Source organism: Chelonoidis abingdonii, chromosome 1 (genome assembly GCF_003597395.2).
Source record: "Chelonoidis abingdonii isolate Lonesome George chromosome 1, CheloAbing_2.0, whole genome shotgun sequence".
Classification (NCBI taxonomy): domain Eukaryota; kingdom Metazoa; phylum Chordata; order Testudines; family Testudinidae; genus Chelonoidis; species Chelonoidis abingdonii.
In genome coordinates this window covers 104,046,123-104,062,364 of record NC_133769.1, presented here as the reverse complement: position 1 = coordinate 104,062,364, position 16,242 = coordinate 104,046,123, and the positions used below count along the sequence as shown (strand labels likewise).

At 43.9% G+C, this 16,242-nt stretch overlaps 1 protein-coding gene across 2 annotated transcripts in view; it reads left to right on the top strand.

Annotated features, from left to right (window-relative positions):
• The first annotated feature begins 216 nt into the window (after positions 1 to 216).
• Positions 217 to 16,242, top strand: part of ABTB3 (ankyrin repeat and BTB domain containing 3) — a 322,494-nt gene continuing 306,468 nt past the window's right edge. For both annotated transcript variants that reach the window (XM_075068627.1, XM_075068623.1), the window contains exon 1: positions 217 to 1,564. In XM_075068627.1, the coding sequence (XP_074924728.1) occupies positions 595 to 1,564 (970 nt within the window). In that variant the 5' untranslated portion in view covers positions 217 to 594. The remainder of the gene's footprint in view (positions 1,565 to 16,242) is intronic.

Sequence of the window (16,242 nt, the reverse complement as noted above, 5' to 3'; positions counted from 1 at the left end):
CCTGGAGCTTTGAACCTCCTCTGTTTTGGAGACGCTACATGGCTCTGTGAGTTCCGTTCCAAAGCAAAGTTCAACAAAAACAAATGACCAGAGAGAACGAGACGAAAACCAAACCCAAAAGCCTAATCCCATCCCCTAAGTCCCGGTAACAGGCCCACGGCGGCCTGGGGCTTGACCGTCCCTGAATTCTAAAGAGTGAAGCTAGACACCCCCACTTCTGCCGATGGGGGTGGGGAAGTGGTGATATAATTAGCATATTCCAATCCTATTGGCTCGTTCCCGAGCTGTTTTACATAGGGCCGCCTCCTCCCCACTCCAGTCTCCGGCTGGCTGGGTTTTGCGGCGTAGGGCTGCCTGCTAGTGCAGTGCAGGGATCGGCGCGGGAGGCTGGCGGCGGCGGGGAGAAGGGAACATTTAAACACTTTTATTTTTCCGGTGTTCTTCCGCCGCCCGGCTGGGAGCGGGGCTGCCGAGCCCCACCGCAGAGTTGGGCCGGGAAGAGGCTTTGGAAGGCGCAGCAAAGTGGCCAGTGGGCTCTGTCTCGTCTTTCTATTCCCACTCTGGTTTCCTGCGGGTGCAGCATGAAGTGCAGCTATGGCAAGGCGAGGTAAGACAGTGGTGAGGACGCTGGAAGATTTGACCCTGGATTCTGGTTATGGTGGTGCTGCGGACTCAGTCCGGTCCTCCAACTTGTCCCTGTGCTGTTCGGATTCCCACCCGGTTTACCCCTATGGAGGAAACTGCTGGCAGCATCTAGCTGACTCCATGCACACTAGGCACAACAGCTTTGACACTGTCAACACGGTCCTAGTGGAAGACTCCGAGGTGCTGGACTGCTCGGGGCAGCAGTGCTCCAGGCTGCTGCCTGACCTTGAGGAGGTTCCCTGGACTCTGGAGGAGGTGGAGGCGCTGCTTCTGCTGCGGCACAGGGAGCCCCGCGGCCCGGCGGCCACCCCGGCCAGAGATGCCCTGGCCAAGCTGTCCACCTTGGTCAGCCGGGCGCTGATCCGGATCGCTAAGGAGGCTCAGCGGCTGAGTCTGCGGTTTGCCAAATGCACCAAGTACGAGATCCAGAGCGCCATGGAGATCGTCCTGGACTGGACGCTGGCCTCCAGCTGCACGGCGGCCGCCCTGGGCGCTCTCTCCCTCTATAACATGAGCAGCAGCGGCGGGGACCGCTTCAGCCGGGGCAAATCCACCCGCTGCGGGCTCACCTTCTCGGTGGGCAAGTTCTACCGCTGGATGGTGGACAGCCGGGTGGCCGTGCGCATCCACGAGCACGCCGGCATCTACCTGACCGCCTGCCTGGAGAACCTATTCCGAGACATCTACGGGCGGGTGATGGCGGGGGGCAGCGCCTCGGCCCACCCGCACCCCAACCGGGGCTCGGGCTCGGGCTCCGGCTCCGGCTCGGCAGCTGGCGCCGAGAAGGACAAGGAGAGTGGCGGCGGCGAAGCGCCCAAGTTTACGGTGGAGTCTCTGGAGCAGACGGTCAACAACGACGCGGAGCTGTGGGGCTTGCTGCAGCCCTACCAGCACCTCATCTGCGGGAAGAACGCCAGCGGTGAGTGTGCGGGCCGGGCCCACCTGTGGGGCCTGGGATGGGGGGCGTTGGGGGCTGCCGTCCTCCTGTGGGGCCGGGGCCGGGGGTGGGGAGGGGGCTGCCGTCCTCCTGTGGGGCCGGGGGTGGGGGCGTTGGGGGCTGCCGCCCTCCTGTGGGGCCTGGAGTGGGGAGGGGGCGTTGGGGGCTGCCGCCCTCCCCACGTGCCGTCTTGGGGGCGGGGGGTAGGGGCTGCAGCCCTCCCCGTGAGCTCCCCTGAGAGGCCAGGGGAGAGGGGGGGTCATGGTGTGCAGCCTTCCTCGTGTGCCCACGTGTGGGGCCAGGGGCAGGTGGGTGGTGGGCACAGTATGCAGCTCCCTCGGTGTCAGTGCAGCGGGAGGGGGAATGAAGGTTATAGTCTGTGACCACCTGGGATACCAGCGGGAAGGGGGGGCCCTGGCCACCTAGGCCGTTCTTGTGCCCCTCAAAGTTTGCGCTGGGAGCAGAGTATGTGGCGAGTATTGCAGGGAAACCAAGTCCCAAATGCGCATGAATGTTGCGCATTTTGACACGTTTCTTCTTTTTATTTGGATGAAGTATCAGCTGTAGCCAGACAGCCAAAAATCCCGTCTGCGACCCGGAGCCGCTGGGCCCCCTCACTGCGCCCAGACCCCCGCACTTTGCGCTCAGGCTCTGGGAGCCGCAGTTTTGCGCATCCGGACTGGAAAGGCTGATCCGGGAAGCCAGGACTCCCTCTCGGGAAGGGCTGAACACCTGTAGTGAATGGGAGCAGCAGGATCTGGCCCTTGGGGAGCGTAGAGAGCCGACTCTTCCCCCCCCCCCCATGTAGGAAGCGCAGATGGCTGCGCTTTGCAGGGTAGCTAAGCCCCATCCTGCAGCCCTGAAGGGCTCAACTCGCGTCGGCGAAGTGCGCCCGCCGGAGGGTTGCGCACTGGGGCTGAGGCTGTTGGTAATTAACCCGTCGGCTGCTGCCCTCCTGCTTGCTGTGCCTTGTGCAGGTCGAGCTGGAGGCGTTTTCCACCCTATTGTGTCGGATCGGCGTTTACCCCATGTATATTTGGTGTCAAACCGTTTTCACCTTGAACACAGAATTTTAGCGGGACACGAGGAGCCTATAAATCGGGGCTAGAAAGACCCTTCGTCGTGCATCAATTCCCCCCCCCCCCCCGGGCCATCTGTATGGAGTACCATGCCGCAAGTGTCTGCGGCGGGCTAAGGCTTCAGTCCTACAGAGCTGGGGAGAGAGAGGTGTGGGGGTGGAAGAGGAACAGGTCCTTCTGCATCACAAAAAATGCGCGGCCGATCTCATTAAGGGGTGTGGGGGGAAGCTGTCAGACACCCCGTGTTGCTCTCTTGAGGGTTCAGCGCTACGGTACCGTATGGATGCGTGTGATTCTGCTGCAGCCTGTCGCCAGCACAATGGAGTGGAATGGAAAGGAAGGAGTGGAATGGAATGGAGTGGAATGGGAGGGAGTGGAAAGACGGTCTTAGTGGCATTTTGGGGCATTATTTACAGTGACATCCCTAATGAACTTTCTGGCATCACGACTGATGGGTTGATTGAACGGATCGTGTGTTTGGGGGGGAGGTTTCTGTTTTTTGTTTTTGTTTTTTGTTTTTTTTTAGGGGTCTTCTCAAAATGGTTGGGTTTCCGTAACACTTGAGTTGTAGACACACACTTCAAAGCTTCAATTTTCCACAGGAAATGGTACAAGCGTAACTGAACACTCGAAAATGAAATAAAACTTTATTTTATATGCGGAGGTTTGGCCAGAGACTGCGTGGTTGGAGCTCAGATGCAGTCTTTCTGGGCAGATTTCATTCATGTTGCTGCTTGTTTACCGAAAGCTTGACACAGATGCAACACAATGATGCATCAACTTCCTGGGGAATTTTTTTTTAGGAGGTGTCCAACGTTTTAATGGTTTAGCTCTCATTTAATAAAACTCTGGTCCCCGGAATTGAAATTTCTTCTATTGCCAGCTAACCTACCTTCATAGGTTTAGGGAAAATACAACAAACCTATGATATGTTTAGTGGACTCAAACTGAAATTGTTTCTCTCTCTCTCTCTCTCTCTCAACCTAAAGGAAAATATGTGTAAAGCTGAGATGTAAAATACTGTTTTGAGCACAAGAAACTGAGTTCAGCTTCTGTCATGTATATAATTTAACTCTAAGATACTGTAGCCCAACCATTGCTTTATGCATGATTACCTGTTTTGAGACATGCTTTCTCCCAGAAAGGATCTAGAGGGATGCAATACAGAGGCAAAACAAAGGGGTCGATCCCCAGCTGGTGTAAATTGTCATACCTGCATCTGTGTCAGCTTTCCATTATTGAGCTATGACCACCTCCATAAACTGATATGCCCCAAGAGCTTTATTTAGCCTTAAATCAGAATTTCTTTGTGGTTAATGGGTTGTCTCTCATGATCCTTATGCTTTATTTTAACACAGTTTGTGTGTGCATGCATGTGTTCTCTTTAGTGGTGTTCGTGCCATGTTTTTTCCTTTAGTCACATTATTGTGCCTGTACATTTCAGATGGCACCATTTTTCATTTCTGATGTTGCAGTGCTGTCCCTACAGAACAGTGTTGAGTCTTTCATTTTGTAACTCCCATTGTAGCACCTCTGTGGATTTAAATTAACTTAATTCATGACCCTCATTCATCTTATTTTCAGAGACTTTTTGAGTTTTCCCCACTCCATTTTGTTTGTTGCTTTACCTAGCAATACCTCATTTGTGGCTCAGTCCTGAGTCAAACAACTCTCTCTGCCATCAGTTGGAACCTTGCCTGAGTAAAGATGCTAGGATCAGACCATAACTAGTTCATCGTAACTTTGCCTCTTCCTCTAGGCTCCATCCCCCGCATCTCCATCCTCTACATGTAAATGACTGAGTTCTTTATAGTTTTATAATTTACAGTTTGGTATACTATCTTCGATTTAGTGGAGATTTTGTGCAAGGAATACAGAATCAGGACCCATGGTGATACAGGATATCTTTTATTTTCATAGAATCATAGAAATGTAGGACTCGAAGAGACCTTGGGAGACCAAGTCCAGCCCCCTGTGCTGAGGCAGGACCAGATAAACCTAGACCATCCTTGGCAGGTGTTTGTCCAACCTGTTCTTAAAAATCTCCAATAATGGGGATTCCACTACCTCCCTTGGAAGCCTGTTTGAGAACTTTTATAGTTACCAAGTTTTTCCTGATACCTAACCTACATCCCCCTTGATGCAAATTAGGACCATTACTTGTTTTATCTTTAGTGGACATGGAGAAAAACTGATCACTGGCCTCTATAACAGCTCTTAACATATTTGAAGATTGTTATTAGGTCCCTGCTTGTTCATCTTTTTCTCAAAAAAACTGGGCATGTTTAGTCTTAACCTTTCCTCATAGGTCAGGCTTTCTAAACCTTTTATTATTTTCGTTGCTCTCCTCTGGACTTAATCCAATTATTCACATTTTCCCTAAAATGTAATGCCCAGAATTGGACACAGTACTGCAGCTAAGGCCTCATCAGTGCCGAATAGTGGGACAATTACCTCCTGTGTATTACATACAACACTCCTGTTAAGGCACCTCAGAATATTAGCCTTTCTCACAACTGCATCACATTTTTCACTCATATTTAATTTGTGATCTGCTGTAACCCCCAGATCCTTTTCAGCTGTACTACCACCTAAGCAGTTATTCTCCATTTTGTAGCTATGCGTTTTAATTTCTCCTACCTAAGTTAAGTACTTTGCACTTATTTCTTTATTAAATTTAATCTTGTTGATTTGAGACTAATTCTCTGTCATTTTGAATTCTAATGCTGTCCTCCAAGTGCTTGCAAACCCTCTGAGTTTGTGGTGATGGGCAAATTTTGTAAGCATACCCTCCACTCCCTTATCCAAGTCGTTAATTAAAACATTGAATAATACTGGACTCAGGACTGGCCCATTTAGGACCCCGCCAGATATATCCTCCCAGTTTAACCATAAACCATTGATAAATACTTGTTGAGTACAGTCTTTCAACCAGTTTTTCACCCACTTTATAGTAATTTCATCCAGACCACATTTCCCTAGTTTGCTTATGAGATTGTCCTGTGGAACTGTGTCAAATGCCTTCCTAAAATAAAAATATGTAATGTCATAGATATTAAACTAGTTATTAGCTCTCATTCTCTGCTAAATAGAGGACCTACACTTTCCTTCACTTTTCTTTTGCTCCTAATTTATTTAAAAAAATTCTTCCTATCGTCTTGTATGCCCCTTGCTAGGTATAACTCATTTTGTGCCTTAGCCTTTCTGATTTTGTCCCTATATGCTTATGCTATTCTTTTATACTCCGTCTGATTTATTTCAAGTGCTCGCTATGAGCTCTGAGCATTTTCATAACAATTAGTTATAATATGCTAAAATTATTACATTCTCCTCCCCCACCTCTGAAAGGTTTGTTTAGTTTATTTACTGATATAGCCCTATCACTATAATATCCAAGTGTCTCATAATCATTCAGGAAATAATCCACACAGTACTTCTGTAAGGGAGGGAAATATGATCTCTGTTTCACAGATGTGGAACTGAGGCAAAGAGAGATTCACACTGACTTGTCCAAAGTTGTACAACAAGCCTGTGGTAGGAGCCAAGAACTTCTGAAGCCACATCCTTTGGTCCCTGTTCAGTGGCATAACCACAAGACCATCCTTCCTCTGTACTCACCACTTGAGTTCCAACTATTGTTATGGTTGTGTTTCTAACAATGCTTTCCCCACTCTTCCAATCTACCCTCTCCAAATGCCCAGGAGATAATGTAGGGTATATTGTGCGTGGATGGTTCATAAATCGGGGCCCAATTATACTGTCAGTAGCATGTGAACAACAGTTACACATGCATTGATCTGGGTGGGAGTAACAAATGCATAGAATGGCCCACCAGACCCTGATGGAAGCCAATCCCAGAGTCAAGCACCCCTTATGGGGAACACCTTACCAGTAGACCCAAGCCATGTGAATTGGAGGACTCCAGACTTAGTGCCTTTGCTGATTGCAACTGTGGCAGTACCACTCAAGGAGGGAGGAAGTCTCTGTGGCAGGCAGGTCTCAAATCATTTAGGGTTTTATAGGTTCAAGTCCACACCTTAAATTCTACCTGGAAACAAGACAGGCAACCAGAAGACCACAGAACACCAATGTTTCTTCTTGTAAGAGGCTTGCTTGGATATCAGTCTGCATCTGAATATGAAATGGTTGCAAGCTATGAGGCTGTTTTAAACTGTAAGGAGGGGTGGAGGTGGTGAAAAAGCGCCCTCAGGATTGGAGAGACACAAATGACTATTTCATGGTATTCCCCAAATCAGTTGTGCCCAGTGTTTACTCACCACATCTGAGGATCCAGCCCAGTATTTTTAACCATAGTTAGATCCTCAGCAGCTCCTAGATGTCCTAACATGATCTGTGTTACAAAATAACCTTCTACCAATGTCAGTCACGCCCTTGAGTCAATATGGCTGATATAGTCCTTGCTAGTTCTTCTACTTGCTTCCGCTAGTTGTTTCCTCCAACCCACTACCCTTGTTGGGATTGAGTTCGGCCAACTACCTTAACCCAAACAAGCCCTTATCTTATACACTGGCTCATTCATTGCAGTGCATTGCTGGGTGAGAAATAATGGAGAGGTATCAGAGGGGAAGCCGTGTTAGTCTGGATCTGTAAAAGCAGCAGAGAGTCCTCTGGCACCTTATAGACTAACAGACACGTTGGAGCATGAACTTTCATGAGTGAATGGAGAAGTAGACTACATTGTAGCCTCCTCACTAACCCTCCCACAGGCCTCAAATACATATATTTTACAGAAGGGGTGACAAAATGGAACCCCGTGGTTCCCACAACAGAACCATTGGGGAAGATATGTGCTGCCTGTTGCAACTACAGCTGAGTTCACTTCAAGTTCTGTATTGCAACCCAATTACCTCAGAATTACTCAGTATTTTTTCTGGATAACTAGAGCTTTCAAATTAATGGCTAAATAAAAATTAAATACTTTACATTTGGGCTCTGGGATTCTGTTGATACACAAATTTAAAAGCTCCATCAAACATTGCACATTTTGTATGTCATAGTATGCACACACGTTAAATCTTTTTCTTTTTTTCACTAAGAAACTACTTTTATGACCAGATCCAAAAGACTCTGACATCAGGGGAAAGGGTGTCACTGACTTTGATGGGCCTTGGATCAGGCATTTACTGTGCAACCTAGGAACCAAGGCCTTTATTTTCCATTTTCATAGGAAAACTCAAGGGAGGGGTAAAAATAGGCCAGTGTTATCTAGGCTCTATCTGAACTAAACTGAGGATTGGTGTTAGCTTTAGGCTATAGTACAGTATAGTGTATATCGGGTATAGGTAGTAGTTTAGAAGCCCTCTAGTGGGTCTCACTGTCTTCTGTTGCAGAAGTCACTAGATTCTACCAGAGTCACAGTGCACATGCAGTATGTGTGTAGGTATAGTGTGTATATAAAATACATGTATGTATGTATGTATGTATGTATGTATGTATGTAGCTAAGCCTTGTTTCCTTATAGTTATTAAATTCAGTCATTTATGTGGCTTCTTTATATTCCTAATGTTCATACAGAGCAAAGACACAGCAAATTGAAGAAAAACTGGGGTTAGGATGGGATTGGCTAATGTGTGTTAACACCCTGATCTAAGGTTGACCTCTTTTCCTAATCTAGGCAAACTCTGGAGGCTGAAAAGTAGATCACAGACAATAGTAAACTTGTATAGTTTAACTAAACATGTTAAAGTTTAAAAATATTATATAAATAAGCTATTATCTGGATTAATTGTGAACACTTTGTTGTCTCTGTTGTATTGCTTCTGGTATTTCCATTAAGATGTTATGGTTGTAAGTGCATTGTAAAAATAAATCTGAAACTTCATTTGAGCTGCCATCTAATGTGACATCAGAATATTTAGGGACAGTTAAAGACTAGTCTTGACTAACAGACCTTTTCTTTTGTCTTTTCTTTTAATTCCAATTCTACCATCATAGTTTTTTTCCTAGTAAATGAGGAGGAGACTACAGCATGGGGGAAAAAAACTAAGCATCTTATTTATACTCCTTGTTTCAGATAATCTCCTGTTACCTTTCCCGCCCCCCCATACATTTCGTTCTACTTGAGCTCACTATTCAGAGGCTGAAATCTGTAGTGGGATCATGTATGACCCTCACTTTTCTTATGTCCTCTTATCAACAGCTGTATATGAAAAATTCCACTGCTGTGCTCCCATTGATCTCAGTAGGGCAGTAACTCTGAATTCTAATGATGGCAATGTAAAGGTTAACATTAACTCGGTCACTGCTGATTTTTTTAATAAACATCCAGCCATTTTGGATTGCAGGCTGATCTTAAAGAAAGTACCAGTTCTGTTTTCCTCTTGCTCTCCACACCTTGCATCAGCGCCTACTTGCACTCCTCATCTCTTCCTAGCTTCAGCACCTTTCAAATTCCTTCCGCTTACACCATCACCAGTACCAGGTCATATTCTCACACCCAGTCCCAGCACCACAGTGAACTGACAACCTCAGCACCAGTGCATTTCTCCATACATCACTTTAGAGCACACCTCTGCATGTGGAAGGTTTCAGTAGAGTAAAGAATATTAGGAAGACGGTCACGTGCAGAATATTTTTTTCCCCTTGTTTTTTTCTGCTTTCTGTTTCTGGCCGAAAGAGATTAATTTAGCCTATCATTTGTAATCTATAAATATAATTACCATACAGCCAATAAATATTTCAAGATATTTTTAAAATGTATAGATGCAGTCAAAAGTAAACTCAATATAGTCTGCATAATTGGTTAAATGTACTATTGCTTCAACAGAGGTGTTCAATAAAACCATCTGAAAAGGCATATTTTCCACAGAAGTACATCAGCTGAGGCATCAAATCTGAAAACTGGTCTTTCATGGATTCCTTAGAAGAAATATTCTTTAGCAGTGGGACAAGCTTGCTTGATTTTTGTTTGATAGTTACATTTCTTTAAATTTGCCATGATTTCCCTCCCTCCCGCTCCCACCTCGCGGCTCCCTCTCCCCCCAGAATGAAGAAATCTGTGTTGTGGGCTCAGAAAAACATAATTTGGAGTGTGATCACTCATTATTCATTCTATAAAGTAAAACTAGTTTTCTGTGAAATTAGGGGTAGGAGGTTATTGAAGAAATGCAATGAATCAGTTAGAGGTTTGATTTATTTTCACATGGGTAGAATGAGGTGAGGTATATGTTACAGCAGCTTGGAAACTAGGAGCCATTATGTATGTTTGGCAGTTTAGTAGAATGGATGTATAACAAACACCTACTGTAGTAGCTTGCTGAGGTGCTGGAGACTTGTTTTAGTTTTATTTTAATAAACATTTCACTTTGAATTAACTTGATGTTTAATTGTGTTTTTGAAGTGTGTATACACTTGGATTGAAATCCTTGAATTCTTAAATGGTGGGTCTAGATTTCCTTTCCACGATGGCTTCTGGGTTATGAACAAGGCATGCAACATGGTCCACGTTTGGTTTTGTTGTTAGTGGGTTTAAAACTGCCGAACTTGAATTAACATGCAAATTAGACACCATCAGTTTAGGCTTGAATAGAGACTGGGAATGGTGAGCCATTACACACATTAAATCTGTTTCCCCATGTTAAGTATTTTCACACCTCTTGTCAAACTATCTGTAATGGGCTATCTTGATGATCACTACAAAAGTTTTTTCTCTTAATTGATTAGCCTCTTAGAGTTGGTAGGACAACTCCCACCTTTTCACGTTCTGTGTGTGTGTGTGTGTGTGTATCCTCACTATATGTTCCATTCTATGCATCCGATGAAGTGGGCTGTAGCCCACAAAAGCTTATGCTCAAATAAATTTGTTAGTCTGTAAGGTGCCACAAGTACTCCTGTTATTTTTGTGGGTACAGACTAACACAGCTGCTACTCTGAAACCTATGTTTAAAGAGGCTTCCTAATTCTAGCAACATTGATTTAAAGATCATCCAGGCAAATATCCTCAAACATGCACATATGTGGCTCCCATTGGTTTCTGAGGCAGCTACATATGCACGTCCAAGGCCAATCATGCTGCTGTTGCCAATCGTTTGAGTTTATTTTGATTCATGCATTCGGTCCATACTAAGTTGCATCTGTGCTTTGCTCTAATTGCTCCTGGACACATTTTGAAAAGTTGTAATAATAGACTACTCCAGTAACACCTTCTTCAACTGATAACAAGCATATATTATAACGTAGCAACTGCAAACATGTTTAAGATCTTTACAAACTCCCACCAGCATTCTCTCAGCACCTGGCAGCTTGGGAAAAGAAATGAGCCTTTGTAATATCATTTAAAGGCTGATTTTTGTAAAATGGGGACAATTTCAGATGGGAATAAGGATCAGAGCAAATTTCAAGGCTGAGGTGACCCACAGAGAGAGCAGCTGCCTCCTCTCTCTGTGGCAGAATGTCAAAGGGAATCTTTCAGACAAGTAGGTTCTGGGCTATTAAGAGCCAGTTAAGTATACTGTGTTAATCTCATTCGGTCAAGACTATCTCTTTGTTAAACATCCTAGGCCATTTTGATAACACTGAGTAAATCTGCATTAAAACCATTGGGCCAAATTCTGTCATCCTTAATTGACTTCAGTGGTAGTATTGTTCGATTAAGGACTATATAATTTGACCCTGACTTCATTGGCATTAGTCCAGACTTCCACGGATATAACTGAATTCAGAATTTGGACCTTTATGTACTTACAGTTGAGTCAATAATAGATATTTTCAGTAATTCTAACTTTTTTAAAAAAACAACAAAACCTAAAATATGGAAGCAGAAGAGACAAACACTTATTCTTCGAGTGGTTGGTGTGTGAAAGCAAAGTTCTGATGAAGGATCTGTGCTGCAAGTTTTAAGTGGGAGTGTCGACTAGGAGTTAGTGAGTGTAACTGAGCCAGGAAGGGGGCGGAATACTCTGAGTCAGGCAAATTCAGGGTCTGATCCTATAGACTTTACTCGTGTGAGCATTCCCATTGGTATTACTGGAATTATTTCCATAATAGTAGCAGGATTGGGCTCTAAATGAGCAGAGAAAAGGGAATTCCAGAGGAAATTAAAGCAGAGGGCCACAGGACCGTTTCAAGGGAACAGAGAATCTGAATAAATTGTCCATGAACAGAGGGAAGAGGTAAATAACCCTGTGAGAGAGGGTGACCAGATATCCCAATTTTATAGGGACAGTCCTGATTTTTGGGTCTCTTTCTTATATAGGCTCCTATTACCCCTTACCCTTGTCCCAATTTTTCTCACTTGCTGTCTGATCACCCTATGGGAGAGTGTCTGGGTATTTAAAGGTACTATGCTTTTAAATCCCATTACTGTAAAACCTTGCTTACCCAGATGTAACCAGGATGGTAAGGGTGGGGTGACATCCCAGCAACAGCTATAGTGAATAAACTTGAGCAGTCCTGGAGAATCCTCCAACTATCAATTTAATCGATCCTTTACTGGATAGTAGGGAGTTCTGGATATAGTGCCTTTTATGTATTGTATTTGGCTGTGTTGGAGTGTATTTAGGCTGTGGAACCAAGCACCGTGATCTTAACTACGCAAAGGCTTGCAAATAGGAACCAAGCACAAGAATGAAGGGGAGAGGTAATGGAGTCATCTGTAGGGAAGGAAGCAGGGACTAAATGCTCCTGCTTCTCTGAGACTGAGGGGGTATTTTCAAGTATCTGAGAGACTGTGCAAGACTTACAAATTCTTCAGCTGGAAGGTACCAAATTGTTCACCAACGGAAGGAAGGAGGAACATTAGAAGTGAGATTCATCTCAGATGGGTGACTACAATAAGCAGTGCAGAGAAAGCTAGGAAGCTTTTACAACATTGCATACAATAGTTTCCAACATATCACAGAAATGAATAACTTTACTGAAGCATAGATTAGCAGCTGAGAGTCCTGTGGCACCTTATAGACTAATAGACGTATTGGAGCATGAGCTTTCGTGGGTGAATACCCACTTTGTTGGATGCATGCCCACGAAAGTTCATGGTCCAATATGTCTGTTAGTCTATAAGGTGCCACAGGACTCTTTGCTGCCTGTAGAGATCCAGACTAACACAGCTACCCCTCTGATACTTGAAGCATAGATTGTACATCCATGCATATGAGTTATTTTGCAACAAGCCTCAAAAGAATGAATGAAAATACACCTCTACCCTGATGTAACGCTGTCCTCGGGAGCCAAAAAATCTTACCGCGTTTTATCAAACTTGCTTTGATCCACAGGAGTGCGCAGCCCCCCTCCCCCCGGAGCGCTGCTTTACCCCATTATATATGAATTTGTGTTATATTGGGTCGTGTTATATCAGGGTAGAGGTGTAGTAAGAGCTGGATTTTGTTCTCAGAAAAGCTGCTATTTCAGTTGATGTCTATAAATTAACTGTTATAAATGTTAATATTTGTTAAAATTTTCCTAGGGCTATTTGTTTTTTCACTTCTCTAAAGCAGATTTTCTTTAAAGCTTCATATACAATATGTTCCAAATGTACCGTATATGAACCCTATCCTGTAGTCCTCACTTGGGCAAAATTTCCATTGACTTCAATGGGAATGTTGTCTGTGCAAGGATAGCAGGATTTAGCTCCAGTATTGGATAATAAATTAAAGGGACAGTTAGTCAAATTTTAGCCCCACACTTAGATTTTGTAAAAATAAACTTTTGTAAAAGTCAAGATCAATAACAACAATGTTGACAGGAAGATTGTTTTTAATTCCAACAAAAAGGGTTCTTTTCAATGTTGTGATTGCAACATTCTGCTAAAAACTAAGAAGTGAAACTGACTAGAAATGGAATGCAAACCGTACTGAAACTGCCTCACCTATTTTCATTGGCCAGTTTAGGAAACATTAAAGATAACCAAGCAGCATACATTTTGGGGAGTAAATTATATTTTAAAAATAAAAATTCTGTTTTAGTGATCTGGCATGTTCTTAGTAAGAACAATGGCTTTTTTAAAAAAAATTTGATTCTTTTAACCTATACGTAATTACAAAAAACACAAACAAAAACAAAATCCTAGTTAGGGACCTGCTATAATTTTATGTTGCTATCAACCTATAATCTAGAATTCCTGTGGAGACTCACAAAATGTTCCCTTTGCATTTGGTTAGGTTTGGCTACTGAAAACAATCCTGCAAGCTGATAAATATAGAAACAGACCAATAATGTGCAAAATATTTTCATTGCTTGCAGTACCTAATCTAGATAATATTAATAGAATCATGGAAATGTAGGACTGGAAGGGATTCAGGAGGTCATCTAGTCCAGTCCTCTGCAATGAAGCAGGAGTAAGTATTATTTAGATCATCCCTGACATCCCTGTTTGTCTGTCCTATTCTTTAAAACCTTGAATGCTTAACTACTCGGACAGTTAGGAAGTTTTTCCTAACATCTAACCTAAATCTCTCGTGCTGCAGTTTAAGGCATAACTTCTTGTCCTGTCCTCAGTGGATAAGCAGAACAATTTATCACTCTCCTATTTATAACACACTCTTTTATGCTTGAAGATTATTACATCCCTTCTCAGTCTTCTCCAAACTAAACAAACCTAATTTTGTCAATCTTATATTGCCATTCCTAATATCTGATTTGTGTCCATTTATCCTTTTCCGCAATATACAAAAACCTGTAGGAGAGCACTTCAACCTCCCTGGCCACACTATAGCAGACCTTAAGGTGGCCATCCTGCAGCAAAAAAACTTCAGGACCGGCTGGCCAGCATTTGCCGTTATACGATCCCGTTTTCAGTTGCTTACAGCTTTGCTAAGCTTTGACTGTTCAGGCTGAAATTTTCCATGGCGAATGTCAGCCTTGGGCTGATGGATTGATTGATTTTTGGAAAGCTTCAGCTGTAGCAGGCCAACTATTTCTAAGGGTAGGGGGGAAATACCTCGTTTTTCCCATATTAAAAAAAAAAATCTTCCAATTATTTAATGAGGTGCTCTAGCACCTCTGTGCTTTGGAGCACGGATGTGCAATTTGGCAGGGAGCTCACCTTTTTGCCACCCCCATGAAAATCCACCCAGATCTGGCCCAGTTAGAAAACTCTCTGTTTGCACATGCTCAGAGAGTTAGCATCAGGCAGCTAAATGCTCAGAAGAATCCGTCTACAATGAGCATGCTCCGTCCCCCCCCCGCACAAAGACTTGTTACCCTTTCATAGAAGGATATTAGGTTGGTTTGACTTGACTTGTTTTTGACAAATCCACGTTGATTGTTCACAAAACACCCTCTGTGGTGGAAGTTAACTAGAGTTAAGGTAACCAGAAAACCTTAAAATGTTTAGTCTTTGAGCTTGGGAAGAAATAAACTTCTCATAAAATAAAAAATTCTGAACTTCCTTAACAGGATTCTTCCAGCCAAAAGCTCGAAATCACTGTAGATAGGTCAGTGAAGCCATCTGCCTAATGCATGCTAGCAGTTAAAGCAGGATGCTTGAATTGTTTTATTAAGAGATTAACTATAAAATGGAAAATACTATAGCAACGTTATGGGCCAAATCCTGTCCCCCTTAATCATACAAAAAGCTAAATCGATTTCTAGCAAGGATAGGCTCTCACTCTTGTTAAATGCACATATGAAGCCATTTGTGGGGTTTCTAAGGAGACATGGGCTGTGATTTTGTCAACTTCCTGAGGACTTTCAGCTCTATGCCTCAGTCACTTCCAGCTAGGCTGGTGTAGTGGAATGCATACCTAATTTGAGACTAAAGGACTAGCTGGTCGAAGCTGTGTCCAGAAGAGATTTAGTTGATGTTAGTGGATTGGAGAAAGAGACCAGATTACTTGGGTTAGCAGGATTTTATTGTCACCTTTATTAGAGGTATCCATTTACTACATTAATCATTGCTTCACATGCTGGGTTGCTCCTGGATGCACAGGAAGTGGCTGAATCCCAGAGCACTTTTCTTTCATCTATGGTAGGCACAAAGAGTGCAGCTTTTTCGTTTGGTACAGACCTTGCTACAACTATCCATGCCTTTTGTCATCTTGAGATTAGGTTATTGTAATGCACTCTACCTCAGGCTATGTATCGAGACCATTTGGGAATTGAATCAAAATGTGACTGCCTGCTTATTAGCTGTGTGTGTCACGCAGGCAGTAGTTTACACCAGTGCTCCACAATCTGCACTGGCTACAAGCTAGTGTCTGGTGGAATTCAAGGTGTTTGTTTTAACCTTTATAATCCAAAAAAACTGCTATATACCGGTATGTGATTAAGGAAGGGGTTTGAGCTAGGACTCCCTCAGTTTGAATGAGAGGGGACTTTGCCATTTGCTCCCTCCTTTGGTCCACTAGAGTCTGGATTTGTGAAGCCTCTGGGAATACTGTAAAGCTATCCATATGTGGGGAGAGGGGGCTTGATTGGTTGAGGATGTGATGGGTTTGTTGCTGCTGCTGGGTGAGTGATCTGACAAGGGAAATCTCATGGAATGATCTGATGATGTTGACCTGAAAGGCATATGAATATTCATAGAACTGGAAGGAACCTTTAGAGGTCATCTAATCCAGTCCCCTGCGCTCATGGCAGGACTAAGTATTATCTAGATCATCCCTGACAGATGTTTGTCTAACC